We start from the raw sequence: 14620 nt of genomic DNA on the forward strand, positions 1-14620 counted from the left end.
TCTCCCTGCTTCCTAAATTCCCCTCAGGTTTTTTGGTTTTTTTAAAATATATTTTATTGATTTTTTACAGAGAGGAAGGGAGAGGGATAGAGAGTTAGAAACATCCATGAGAGAGAAACATGGGTCAGGTGCCTCCTGCACACCTCCTACTGGGGATGTGCCCACAACCAAGGTACATGCTCTTGACCGGAATCGAACCTGGGACTCTTCAGTCCACAGGCCGACGCTCTAGCCACTGAGCCAAACTGGTCAGGGCTTCCCCTCAGGTTTTATCTGCACATCTCACTTTCTTCCTAGTACAACCTATTTCTCACACATTCCTATTTCTCTATTACATCCATTGGGGTCCATGGGTTAAATCCCCTATTGTCCTCAACTCTCAAGGAGTCTATAGTCTATGTGTAAATCACTCTTATAAATCCAACAGCATCTAATATAGCACCATGCATAGAATAAATCTTTCTAAAAAACTGTTGAATTCAAAACATTAAAAACATTTGATGTATGTAAAAAAGCAGCTTTTATAGAAGTCTAGAAAGCAAACAATATCCATAAACTATTAAAATACACAAGTCATCTTTGGCTTAGTAACTAAATGAGATTCCTTAGGAAAAAAATATCTAATATTACCTCTCAGTACCAGTGCAGGGAACCACAAGAAAACTGTATCGGCCCTTGGTTATCACTGCAGCACACCAAGCCACCATCATTCCCATTGCGGCATGAATAAGTGAGTGCATGAGCTGCTGAGGATGAATGATTTTCCCTATCAGTTCCAGTCTGGAGCAGGGAATGGAAGGCACAACTGCAAACAGAACACATTAATGTGGCTTTATAATCTGCAGTATATGAGTACAGAAAAAGTCCTAGTTAAAAAATCTGTAAGTTAAAATAATTTGAGAAAATATTAAATACAATGGGATGCACACAAAGAAAGAAAAACCAAAGGACCTAGAAAGATGAAATATAAGGGTAGTATAAGTAACATTTTCCTTTCTTTTTAAAATTTCCTAATAGCTCAAACAGTGCCTACACTGGAACTCTCCTGTCATAAAAAAAATATTTTTTTTAAAAATAGTGCTTGCCCTCTAGCAAGTTATATTTGCATTTTGAAGATTAGCAATATACAGTCCATCTGTGAAAAATAAATCACAAACTAGGTAAACATTGACAACACTGAATACAAAAGTAAATATTTATATGGGAATTTCTAATACCCTTTTTAAAAATATTTTTTTTATTGAGTTTAGAGAGAGGGAGAGGAAGAGACAGAAACATCAATGATAAGACAGAATCATCGATCAGCTGCCCCCTTCACCACCCTCACCACCCCCGACTGGAGACTGAGCCCGCAACACAGTGATGTGCTCTGACCAGAATTGAACCGCAACCTCCGGGTTCATAGGTCCACACTCAAACACTGAACCACACGGGCCAGGCTCTAATACCTTTTTGATAATCCAAAGTTTTATAGAAGTGAGCTGGGGGAGGTGAGTGTGGGTATGAGGTGAGGGATGTTGACCACTGAAACAACGATTACAGGGTTCCCTAACCTATCTATGTAGGCATTCTTCTTTCAATATACTCAAAGTGAAGAGGCTGCAGAGATGGAAAAGTGTGAAGGGAAAGGGCTTAGGTGCTTGACCCTTGGGGAAGAAGTTGCTATCACCTCTCCCTCTCCACAAGACATGCCTACAAAGGGCAGTGTGAAAGAACACATGCTATAAGCCAAGGAGTCCTGTACATGGTTTGAATAGAAAAAAGATCCGTCAGCTAGTGAGGGATTAGGAAAGCAAAGGAAAAGGGTATGTATTGTAACATCCAAAGTAGGATTTGAAATTTTATACCATATCTAACAAGAAACTACAAAGAGCTAAAAAGAGGATGACATTCTAGTTAAAACAAGTAGTGTGAGAAAAAGCTTCTTATTGTATCTTAAGGAGATACAATAAGAAGGAATCTAAAAGGCAAGAGTGAGACAAGAAACTGAGGGGAAAAAATGCTCTGGAATTTAGCAGGTGATTATCCCAAAGTAAAACATAATATTTTTAAGTTTTTGAGAAACTCTTAGAATTACAGACTTTTATATTTGAGAAATATCTAAGAAATCACCTGTCCTAATCTCCTACCCTATAAAGACATCCTATATAATAAAAGGCTAATATGCAAATCAACTGAACGGCAGAATGACTGGTTGCTATGACACACACTGACCACCAGGGGGCAGACGCTCAATGCAGAAGCTGCCCCCGGGTGGTCGTGCGCTCCCACAGGGGGAGCGCCACTCAGCCAGAAGCCGGGCTCACAGCTGGCAAGTGCAGCGGCGGTGGCAGGAGCCTCTCCCACCTCTGTGGCAGCGCTAAGGATGTCCAACTGATGGCTTAGGCCTGCTCCCCGTCCATGAGGGGAGCGGGCCTAAGCCATCAGTTGGACATCCCCCAAGGGCTCCTGGACTGTGAGAGGGCGCAGGCCTGGCTGAGGGATGCCCTGCCTTGAGTACATGAATTTCGTGCACCAGGCCTCTAGTTACTTTTATAATACACTAGAGCCAGATGCATGAAATTCATGCAAGAGTAGGCCTTCCTTCCCCTGGTTGCTGGCACTGGCTTCCCGCCAGCACCCAGGACCCAGGCTTCCCTCCAGCCACTGGCAGGCACCTGGAACCCAGGCTTCCCTTGCAGCCCCAGCTTCCCCGGAAGGAGGTCTGGTCTAATTAGCATATTACACTTTTATTATTATAGATACGCTGAATCACAACTTGAACATCAGCTATGAACCATTAAAAGATCTAAATTGTTTTATTGTGGTAAAATACACTTAAAGTTTATTGTTTTGACCATTTTTAAGTGTACAGTTCTGTGGCATAAGTACATTCACATTGTTGTGCAAACATCACCATCATCCATCTCCAGACTTTCCCATTTTCCCCAGCTGAACCTCTGTCCCCATTAAACAATTCCCAAACCCTCCTCCTCAAAGCCCTGGGAAACCACCATTCTACTTTCTGTCTCTATGAATTAGACTACTTCAGGTAGCTCCTAAGTGGAATCATATAATATTTGTCTGCAGAGGTCAAAATACTTTTTTTAGAAGAGAAATTAGCACTCAAATTTTAAGATAAAGCATTCAAAGCATATGATTCTGCATACCATTTGTAAAACTTTAACATAAAACACAGCCCCTATTATACACACTCATATACAAAATGCATTGAGTACGCCCTTAATAAAATAAATTCAGACATTTTTAAGATAATTAACTTTTGAAAACTCACCTGAATAGAACTCCACATTGAAAATACTTATTATTATTATTACCACCGACAGCAGCAGGAAGTAAAAGATTACATAGGAACTATATAGATCATTGAAAGAATCTAAAACAGAAGAAAGAGAAATTACTAAAGATCATTCAGTAGTAGTTATATTCAGTATACTGCAACAGAAAGGGGGCTTGAATCACAACTCTAATTTTAATTTTAAAGTTATCCTTTCTTTAAGAATGTCCTCATACACTGCTGACAAGACCTATAGGATATCCACTCAAGAACTACAATGTGAGTTATTTGGACCAAGCTCTGGGTCCTTTAAAATCTTATATAATAAAGATGTAATATGCAAGTGGTCGTTACACTGTGAAGCGTAATGACCGACCACGTAACAACCGGATCAGCAGGAGGGTGGAGCAGCAAGCTACAAGCGGGTGGCAGAGAGCTACAAGAGGGGCAGGGCAGCAAGCTATGGGGGGGGGGGGGGCCGCGGGGGTAGCTACTGGAGGGCTGGAGGGGCAGCAGCGAGCTACTGGCGCGCTACTGGCGCACGGATTCCTGCGCAGGGCTACTAGCTATATTGTAATTTCTTTTAGATAACCCAGATGTTAACATCAAACAACATACTACCATATGCAAATATATTTCATCATGTGAAACTAAAATACCACATTTAGTAATATACCAACAAGTTTCTTTGTAAAATGTAAATATTTTTCAGATTTCTTCCTACAAGAAGCAATTAGCCCTATAGCTAAAAAAGTAACATTTCTGGAAATAGTATAACCCATAAATCATCTAAATTAGCTGAAAACAATGAGGATATCCCAGTGAAATACTAATACATTCACATTTTAGAGTAGTTCATCAATAATCCATTTAAAAAATATGGGAAACTTTAAAATATGTATGTATTATGCCTAAAAACATGAACAAAAGAAATAAAAACAGCAAGGACATATGCTTGCTGAATAGATTAACACAATTATAAACCCAATTATTTTTAAAAGTATAATTCATTGACTAAAATTAATAAAAAATATTTATTAAGCATCCACAATTAAACACAAACATTGTACTGCTAAAAGAAAGAATTGATCCATGTTATTGGAAATAAGTAAGGAAAGAGTACAACTTTTCTGGAAAGACTTTGTGAAGCAAAAGCTGAAGAGGACAAGTAACATTTGATGGGAAAAAAATGGCATAAATCAAATCCAATTTATGAGATTGGTGAGAAAGTGCTATTAGGACTAAAGAATACTTGGCCATAAAATGGCAAAAAGTTTTTATCCTAAATTCCAATTCTGAACAACTGATAATGGCTCTAGATTACAATACTGAATATTCTGAGATTGTGACTAGACAGCCAAGATCAAAAGATCAATGAGTAATACAGATTCTGGCAAAGTGGAGAGAGAAGTACTTGCCATCCCTGCAATGGTTTATGGCTTAATTTCATCTGACCTATGGGATCCATACAAGAAGTGATTGATATGTCTCAACAAAAAAATTAACATGACTTTAATTCTTTAGCAGCAACATCTCCAAAGGCCACTAAGTAAAGCTTTGAACTCCTTGAAAATTGACATTTTCTTCTGAAAAATTAATTTAACAACACACTTCTCACTTTCCAAAGCAAAATAAATTTATTGTTATTGTTGTTGAAGAGGATATAAAAAGTATTTCAAGAGTATTTGTGCTTCTTAGCCTTAAGCAAGGTTTTAAAGACTTCAAAACATAGGCTGGCAACATTTCTCTCTTTTTATTTTATTTTTTAATTCTAGTATAGAATTAAAAATAAATAAATCCTAGTGCATAGTAAAAACACTGGTTCTGAAGTCAGAGGCCAATGTTCAAATCCTACTTCAGTTACTCACCAGATGTATCTCTGAAGACTTTAGCCTGAGTCTCAGTTTCCTCATCTATAAAGTAGGGTTAATACCTCTTTATTACACAGGGTTGTAGGAATAAGAGGCAATCTACTTCAGGTGCTTAGCACAGTGCCTGGCACACAGTTGATAGTGATAATTGATAGCCCCTCATCAATCCTCGCATTTAACTCTATGTTCTTTAGTTTTTAACTCTTTCCTCCTAGTGATAATTGATAGCCCCTCATCAATCCTCGCATTTAACTCTATGTTCTTTAGTTTTTAACTCTTTCCTCCTTTTCTCTCTTCTCATCATTCTTCCTTATTAGCCACAATATAGAAATAGAGTATTCCTAATTTTAGACAGGTTTTTTAAGAGATATCTCATAAAGAAGAGACAAAGAAATAAACAAAAATTAAGTTTTCCTTTACATGGTCTTCTAATGATTTTTTTCATGTGATAATAAAGTCTCTGACAGTTTTACTAATCCTATTATTATACTAGAGGCCCGATGCACTAAATTCGTGCAAGAGTAGGCCTTCCTTCCCCCGGCTGCTGGCACCGGCTTCCCTCCAGCACCTGGAACCTGGGCTTCCCTCACAGCCCCTGCTTTGTCTGGAAGGTTGTCTGGAAGGACGTCGGTCTAGTTAGCATACTACGCTTTTATTATTATAGATAAAGAAAAGGTGTAAGTTAGGAAGGAATGCCTTAAGATTACCGCAGTGACTATTTTGCTAAGTAAGCGGTAATTAAAAACAAATTTGGAACATAATGCAATTTTTATGTTGAAAAGTAGGTCCTGTACATTTGTTTTCCCCAAATTGAGTATCACTTACCAGACAGCCACTGTATAGGATGCAATAAATCAATGCTGTTGAAGATTATAAATACTGTGGTACAGATGGGTAGAAGCAGCACTGACCACACAATACTTGTAACTATCCTCCATCCCAAAACCTGTAACAAACAAAATCAACAAAATCATTCAATCATGAAGTCAGTTAAACTATTTCAGTTATGCAAATCCTATCTTTTCATACAGGATGCTAATCACTAATATTTATACCCAGATCATAGTCTGTGCAAGTATACATAAACCTCAATGGTTATTACTATTAATAACTTTAATTTACACACCACTGTAGAATCTTGTATTATCTGTGAACTTGTGGTTATGTCTGTCCAGAGTCAGGTGCCACACTAAATATCCTGGGGGGGAAGGGGGGAGAATTACAACTGTATTTCACAGCAATTAATACTTGTCTAAGTTTAATTGACAGATATATCAACATCTAAAAGCTATATATTTTATGGGAACCATCTGTCTACTGCAATGGTGTTTACGATTACTAGATACATATTCCCTACTGGGCAACTGACACATGGTATTCAGTCTGAATCACCAGTGCCTACCATGTAGGAGGCACAAGATTTACTTTTGAATAAGTGAATAAAAAAGCAAAGTGAATACTGAAGGGTTCTAAGCATGACGATCGGATTTATATTTTGGGCGGTAAAACACCCTGTGTTTGTAACCTGGCTATGATGAAGATGGATCAGACGGGGCAAGGCCAAAACAGGAGGCAGTCCACGCAACCGCCCAAGCCAAAGGTTACAGTCAGTGTCTGAGGGAAGGCAGCGGCAAGGGGAAAGGAGGCTTAAAGGGGGATATGGATCCACGTCTGTGAAACACGTTATACAGGACAGCGGTGATTGATCCCAGGGGCAGTAAAGAACAGGTAAGACTTCAAGACTCAAAAGCTCTTAGCTTGGGATACAGGGTAGATGGTGGTACCACAGGGGCAGCCCAAAAGGGATATTACTCCTTATCTCTTTGTCCTACACAGAACGGATGCAGGACAGGAGGTATCAGCTAGGAAGTACTTGCTCATCTCAGCCGCACAGCGCACACATTCCTCTAACACAGTGGTTCTCAACCTTCCTAATGACGCGACCCTTTAATACAGTTCCTCTTGTTGTGGTGACCCCCAACCATAAAATTATTTTCGTTTCTACTTCATAACTGTAATTTTGCTACTGTTATGTAATGTAATTATATAGGGTGTCCCAAAATTCACGCAAGAAATAATTTTGATAGAAAACACAGGTTTATAATTAAAAATTGTACATTTTTTATTGATTCATAAAGTATACAGTATAGGGTTGTGTATGGAATAGCACATCGGGTAAATGGCCTCCACCGCTTTGCTGGCACATACGCAAAGCCGTGGTCTTCATTGGTCTTCACTGTCCCTGCTCCTGGGCCATAATTGGTACTTGGTAATGCTTATCAAATTGAAGGGATTGACATCAAAGGGCAACAGATATTAGAATCTGATTCAATAAACCAAGTAAAATTAGGCTTTTATTTTTTGTTGTTGTTGTTAATGCTCACGCAAAATTCAAATCTTGCGTGAATTTTGGGACACCCTATATGTGTGTTTTCCGATGGTCTTAGGTGACCCCTGTGAAGGGGTCGCGACCCACAGGTTGAGAACCGCTGCTCTAACAGTTAACAAGGAGCACCTGTCCCGTGTACCTAGCCCACCCCAGCCTCTGCTGAGTGCGCCATTCACATTCTCTCCAACTCTTCGCATTCTAATCCCGGGACCGACCAGTTATTTATGTTGCACCTCCTAGGCACACCACCCCTGCGTCCACTCCTCCCCATTCCCGCCCGAGTCCCAGCAGGTCAGCCCTCCCACTCCCACCAGTTTCCACTCTGGACTCCCCTTTCACCCCCGAACAAGTTGGCACTCGGGACACCCCGCACCCATGCACCCTGCACCCAGCTTTCCGAGCACACTCCTCCCACCCCGTAACGAGCTTCCACTCAGGACGCCCCGAAAGCCCTGTCATAAGCTCCCCTTTAGGAGGTCCCTTCCCCACGCGCTCCCCACGCTACCCCCGGCCGGTCCCTCCCCCGCCCAGCACGCACGCGCGGTCAGCGCCAAGGCCCCGCAGCCCCCGCGGCCCCCACTGCGGTCCCGCGCGCAGCACAGCGAACGCAGCACTCACGCGCCACAAGATGTCCCGCGACCCGCCGGCGCAGGGCCAACTCCCAACCGTGGCCATGGTGATGGCGGGCCCCGCTCTGAGGGGAGCAGGAGACCGCGAGCCTGCCCGCCTCCGTGGTTCAAAGAGAGGAAGGCCCCAGGAGGACCCCGTTGGGGCTGCCTGAAACGCTGCCTGAGCGAAGCCCGGCCCAGGACCCAATCCATCTCTCCGAGATTTCGTCTGGACAGGCCCAGCAGGCCAGGATTCCCCCGCAGACACGCGTCCCAAAGGGGCCCGGGACGCCAGAACTCGCCCTCGGGAATCGAAAAGGTCTCTCCGAAGCAGGGTCCGGCGAGGCACCAAAAATTGGGGGCGGTGCTGCTGCATGCTGGGAACTGTAGGCTCCCCGCCTCTGGAAGCAAGGACCAGCGTTGCATTCTGGGACTCGGAGTTCCAAAGTACAGCATGCTGGGAGACGAAGTCTTCCCGAAGGTACCTCGTGGCATGCTGGGAATTATAGTCCTTTATGAGACATACTAGAGGCCCGGTGCACGATATTCGTGCCCTGGGGGGGGGGGGGGGGCGGGGGGTAGTTGGACATCCCCTGAGGGGTCCTTAGTGCTGCCCAGGAGGCAGGAGAGGCTTCCACCACGCTGCTGCACTTGCCAGCTGCCAGCCCTGAGCCCAGCTTCCTGTGGGAGCGCACTGACCACCAGGGGGCAGCTCCTGCGTTAAGCGTCTGCCCCCTGGTGGTCAGTGTGCGTCATAGCGACCCGTCATTCTGCCATTCAGTTGATTTGCTTATTAGCCTTTTATTATATAGGATACAGTACTAGCCACAGTGTTGGTGGATCAAAATTCTACAGTTAGAAAGATCTGGCAACATGAATTGCCCTGATTTCTTCAGATTTTACTTTAACTGACCGCCTGAAAGTGAAATCAAAGGATGTTGTGGCCCTCTTCCTGAAGGTACTCACTGATTTCACCAAAATGGAAAATTATCTTTCCCTAGAGGTACATTTGGTTTTGTGAAATCTGGTTTCTAATTCCATCCAGCTCAGCCACTCGGTAAGTGGAATATCTTACCCTCTTTAAGCCTCCATTTCATCTATAAAATAAGGATTTTTGAAAATGGCATTCAGTGATGTTGTGAAGATATACTAAAATACTATATAAATATTATCATTAATTTCCTGCTAATCAGGAAAAAGGCTTTTCACCAACCCAAGTGCAGTCAACATTCAGCACTCTTCCCCTAACCGGTTTGCCTTAGTGGATAGAGCGTCAGCCTGTGGGCTGAAGGGTCCCAGGTTCAATTCCAGTCAAGGGCATGTACCTTGGTTGTGGGCACATCCCCAGTAGGAGGTGTGCAGGAGGCAGCTGATCAATGTTTCTCTCTCATTGATGTTTCTAACTCTCTATCCCTCTCCCTTCCTCTCTGTAAAAAAAAATCAATAAAATATATTTTTTAAAACATTCAGCACTCTAAAGACAGATAGATTCAGTGATTTCTCACTCTGAAGCTCATAGTCTATTGAGACAAATTGGCACCACACACACTGTTCTGCAACGTTTGCTACTGGTTTCCTGACTTGCTTTAGATTATATCATACTCACTTTCAAAAACATGTTAATATTACTCATATCTGAAGCAGGGCAGGACAAACTGGGAACATAAAGATAGATCAAGTCTCTGCCATGAAGAAACCTTCTATTTGGTGGAGGAGAAAGATTATAAAGAATCACACTAAATGAGTGTCCACAAATACACCTCAAGTTACTTTCATTAAGATCACCTGACTTAGTTCCTTTGCAGAGAGTGCTATAGTTGCTACCCTAGTGTCTATTCTCCCCTTTTTCCTTAGTAATAAGCCTCCTAATTTTTAACTAAACATGTGGCTACATTTTCCAGTCGCCCTTGCAGCTAGGTGGATTCAGGTGACTGAGTTCAGGCCAATAAACTATAATCAAAGTATAGCATGGTAGTTCCCAGAGACACCCCCCCCCCTTAAAAAACAACTAGCACATGTTTTTTATTCCTTCTCAATTCCTTTCTCCATCCAACTGCATGGAACTTGGAGGCATTGCCTGGAGCTCTAGCACCATATTGGACCACAGGAAGAAGGTCATACTCTAGAGCAGCAGTTCTCAACCTGTGGGTCGCGACCCCTTTGGGGGTCAAATGACCCTTTCACAAGGATCGCCTAAGACCATTGGAAAACACATATATAATTACATATTGTTTTTGTGATTAATCACTATGCTTTAATTATGTTCAATTTGTAACAGTGAAATTGGGGGTCACCACAACATGAGGAACTGTATTAAAGGGTCGCAGCATTAGGAAGGTTGAGAACCACTGCTTTAGAGTCACACAACTACAGATTTGAATTCTAGCTCCCTGCTTAATAGCGGATTAGTCAAGCAAGTAACTCAACCTCTTACTTTATAACTTTCCTAAACTATAAAAAGAGGGACAATAGTGTGCACTGTTCTTTCTTTGTATCTACCTGTCTTAATTGAGCTCCGTTACCCACCTTTCAAATGAGATAGTCATTAATACCGTTCACCAAGTACTTCCAGCTCTCTGCTCTCTGGTCATATAATAGGATTTCACTTAGCAGTCCATCGCCTTAACCACTCGGCCACCTTGTCCCACGCAGGATTGCACTTAATGGACATCTTTAAAGTTAGGTATGGCCATGTGACCATTTGGTCAATGAATTGTGAGCAGAAAAGACATGTGTCATTTATAGGTGAAACTAGCCTGTGGGATCGGGCCGAAACTGGCTCTCCGACACCTCCCAAGGGGTCCTAGATTGCGAGAGGACACAGGCCAGGCCAAGGGACCCCACCAGTGCACAATCGGGGCCAGGGAGGGACGTGGGAGTTGGCCAGCTGGGGAGGGACTGCAGGAGGGCTCCAAGGGATGTCCAGCCCATCTCACTCAGTCCCAATTGGCCAGACCCCAGCAGCAAGCTAACCTACTGTCGGAGTCTGCCCCCTGGTGGTTAGTGCACATCATAGCGAGCAGCTGAGTGGTCTTAGCATATCATTAGCATATTATGCTTTGATTGGTTGAACGACTAGACGACCGGACACCTAGCATATTAGGCTTTTATTATATAGAATCTTTTGCAGAGGAAGGAACAGAGAGAGGAAAAATGAAGCAGGAATCCATATCCACAGCTATTTGAATGTTTCAACTCTTTTATATAGTTTTTCAGTATCTGATCTATTTATTTGCTTGCTCTCTCCTTTTTCCTAATATTTAAAAAGGTTTATATTTTTCTAATTTTTCCTTTATATAACATCTTTAATCCCCTATATTTTGGGAGGACAATTATTGGATTTTTTTTCTATTATGAACATTGATTGACCTTACCTAATAACTTCCTCATTTCCTTCTTCTCTAGCATCTGATTTGAAGCAATATTGTTTTCTTCTTCGTTTATAACTAAGAATAAGCAAGCTTATTCGGTCTTATAAATGTTCTTCCCTTCTTCCATTTTTGTTAGTTATACTATATTTTTATTTTAAGTACACACAACCATTATAAACTATATTCTCCCCTTAAAACCATCATTTAGTCTTAGTTCTAAAAGTAAATATATACTTAGTGACATAACCACCTGTTATATCAATGTCTCACCTTCCATGTCAGGTTGTTGGGAAGTGTGTTTCTAGAGGTGCCTCAGAAAGTTCTCATCAGAACATTCCTGGTGTTCTTCCATGTTGAAAACATTTTGTCTGTGGGCTTTACACCTAAAAATCAGTTTGGCTGGATGTAAAACCCTTAGCTCACATTTTCTTTCCTTGGGTATTTTAGATTTGTTTTACTCTAGAATCTTCTGACATAAAGTGCTGTTGTCAAAAAGTCTGATAATAATCTGACTTTCTTTCCCTTATAAGTGAATTTGTGTTTTAGTCTGGATGCCCCCAATATTTTTCTTTAAAATCCACTAATTTTATTATAATACTAGAGGCCCAGTGCACAAAAATCCATGCACTCAGGGGGTGCCTCAGCCCAGCCCAGCCTTCTTGCAGTCCAGAGCCCTCAGGGGATCTCTGACTGCTGCAGAGGCAGGAGAGGCTCCCACCACCACTGCTGCACTCGCCAGCCATGAGCCCGGTTTCTGGCTGAGTGGCGCTCCCCCTGTGGGAGTGCACTGACCACCAGGGGGCAGCTCCTGCATTGAGCGTCTGCCTCCTGGTGGTCAGTGTGTGTCATAGAGACTGCTTGGTCAATTTGCATATTAGCCTTTTATTATATAGGATTATATAGGATGTCTCAATGTGGATCTTCTGGATTGAGTTCCCCAGGTATGAGGTATGTTCTTTCTATAAGAAGTTACAAATCTTATTAATTTTTTTCAGGAAAGATTTTTTTATTATTATAGTATTTTTTAATTTATTCTTTTTTTCCTTGAAGGATATGTACAATATACCTTTGGAACTTTTTGGCCTTTCTTCTATATTGTCATTTTCTCTTTGATTTCTCTTTATTTATTTTGGAATTAAATTTTTTTCCTTCTTTTCATTTTTTATTCCCTTAAGGCATTATCTGTTGTGCAAAAACCTTATTACTATGATATTCCTTCTAGTTCAGTCTTCATTTGTAAAATAAGTTTTCTTTTCTTTAAAAATCTTTCCTGAGTTTTATTACCTAGTTTCTGCTAATTCTGATTTGTGCTTTTCTTTCATATCTTATACTATTTCCTTAATTTACTTTAGCTCATTTTGATACATTGTTATCGTTTTTACCCGGTTTTGTGTACATGTCTGTCTGGAGTGCTTTCATTCATTAGGAATGTTATTCTGCTCCTTGTTCTGTTTTGTTTTTTAAAATGTTTTTATTGGTTTTTAGAGAGGAGGGGAGAGGGATATAGATAGAAACATCATGGCTCGGCTGCCTCTTGCACATCCCCTAATGGGGATTGAGCCCGAAACCCGGGCATGTGCCCTGACCAGGAATCTAACCATGACGTTTTGGTTCATAGGTTGATGTTCAACCACTGAGCCACACCAGCTGGGCTCTGAGTTTTTTATAACTTCATTATGAGGTTTGGCTGCAATCCTTTCAGTTGCTCATTTTTACATGAAATTAGTTTTCCTGCGAATCAGGATAGCTTTGCTAAATTCAAAGCTCTTCCTTTTCTGTTTTTATGAAGTGTTCAAAAAATACAGCTTCAGATTTTCTGAGATCTCCTGGCTCTGTTCCCCTTCCCCACTGTCATCTGGGCTTCCCTTTTCTTTGCCCCAGATACCTCTGGCCTGCACTACTTGTATTCTGTTCCCTGCATTTTTACTCTGGTGTCCTGGAGAGACATTTTTTCTGGTTTTGAGAGGTCACAGGACCTGGGCTGCTCTAGCTTCTTCAGACCTTACTTTGGACCCCTTGCACTCATCAGCTGCCAACTGGATTGTATAAAACTTCCCCTCCCCACCCCAGTACCAGCTGCTGTTCTATTGGTCCTCTGTACTTTCCAGGGTGTACTTTCTGGCTATTTTGAGATTCTCTTATTTTTAGATTTCTCAGACACCCTGCTGCTTCCCTCTGCTTCTTTGCACAAAAATGCTGACTCCGTGTAAGTCTTCAGGCTGACAGTGGTTTCCACCTACTTGAATTCTGGGTTTTGTGGTGATATCTTGTCACCCAGTTCAGTTGTAGATGTTGTCCGTAGGTTTGCCAAGGTGACCTTAAGCTCACCATTGTCTCAGTTTGTGTACATCTTCCTTTATCTGCCTGGTCAGACTTTAAGTCCAATGTGTCTTTGTAGCCTACTCACAAATACGTAGGGAACTCCTGTCCTGAAGAGAACAACAAAGCAGGAGGGAATAGGCAATACTGTCCTGGCAGAAGCTCAGCCTCCCGGATGGTGTGCATTTGAATGTAAAGTATTAAAAAATATCTCTGAGGTGTCACTGGTTTCTCCCTTGAATGCACTCGAGCCAGGAAGTCGTGCCACCTTGAAGGGACACTCAAAGTGCCCTTAAAGAAATGTCTAAAATATGCTGTAAGTGATCATGTTCCTTAAACCCACTATTCCATACTTATAGGAGGAAAATTCAGATGTTCAGCTTAACCCCCATACTTCAGCAGCTAGCACATTAAATCAAATTCTTGGCAGCTTCCAACATGCTAAAGACAAACATCAAGGAAGAACTTGAGGTCAAAGTCATCAAGTGTAAACACAGATGTTACGTGAGGTATTTATTTTGCAACCATTAGGTTCAGTTGCCCAGTATCAGGCGCCCAATGAATTCCAACCAAAGTTCACGCTGTTTGGCCACTTTAGGATGGCAAGCATTTGGAGAGAAGAGGATCACCTAGGAAATCTGTACACAATTCAGGGAAAAGACATCAGAAGTTAGGAATGATCCGTGTCAGGAATTAAGGGCGAATCTAATGTGAGGCACATCACTTGACCATGAGAAGCGAATGACAGGCACCTGAGCATGCCTAACCCATCCCCTTGTGTTTCA

The 14620-nt window shown here is 41.8% G+C and overlaps 1 protein-coding gene across 12 annotated transcripts in view; it reads right to left on the reverse strand.

Annotated features, from left to right (window-relative positions):
- NDC1 (NDC1 transmembrane nucleoporin) overlaps positions 1-8455 on the reverse strand; it is a 51007-nt gene extending 42552 nt beyond the window's left edge. For 3 of the 12 annotated variants that reach the window (XM_023752790.1, XM_014454619.2, XM_023752787.1), the window contains exons 1-4: positions 8156-8454; positions 5974-6094; positions 3275-3376; positions 631-805 (exon numbers count right to left, since the gene is read on the reverse strand). In XM_023752790.1, the coding sequence (XP_023608558.1) occupies positions 631-805; positions 3275-3376; positions 5974-6094; positions 8156-8212 (455 nt within the window). In that variant the 5' untranslated portion in view covers positions 8213-8454. Of the gene's footprint in view, positions 1-630; positions 806-3274; positions 3377-5973; positions 6095-6274; positions 6291-8155 lie in introns of those variants that run through there. The other 9 variants (XM_023752789.1, XM_006087336.2, XM_023752788.1 and 6 more) reach the window with 8 other exon arrangements.
- Between the last annotated feature and the right edge of the window lie 6165 nt (positions 8456-14620).

Source organism: Myotis lucifugus, unplaced genomic scaffold (genome assembly GCF_000147115.1).
Source record: "Myotis lucifugus unplaced genomic scaffold, Myoluc2.0 scaffold_37, whole genome shotgun sequence".
Lineage (NCBI taxonomy): Eukaryota > Metazoa > Chordata > Mammalia > Chiroptera > Vespertilionidae > Myotis > Myotis lucifugus.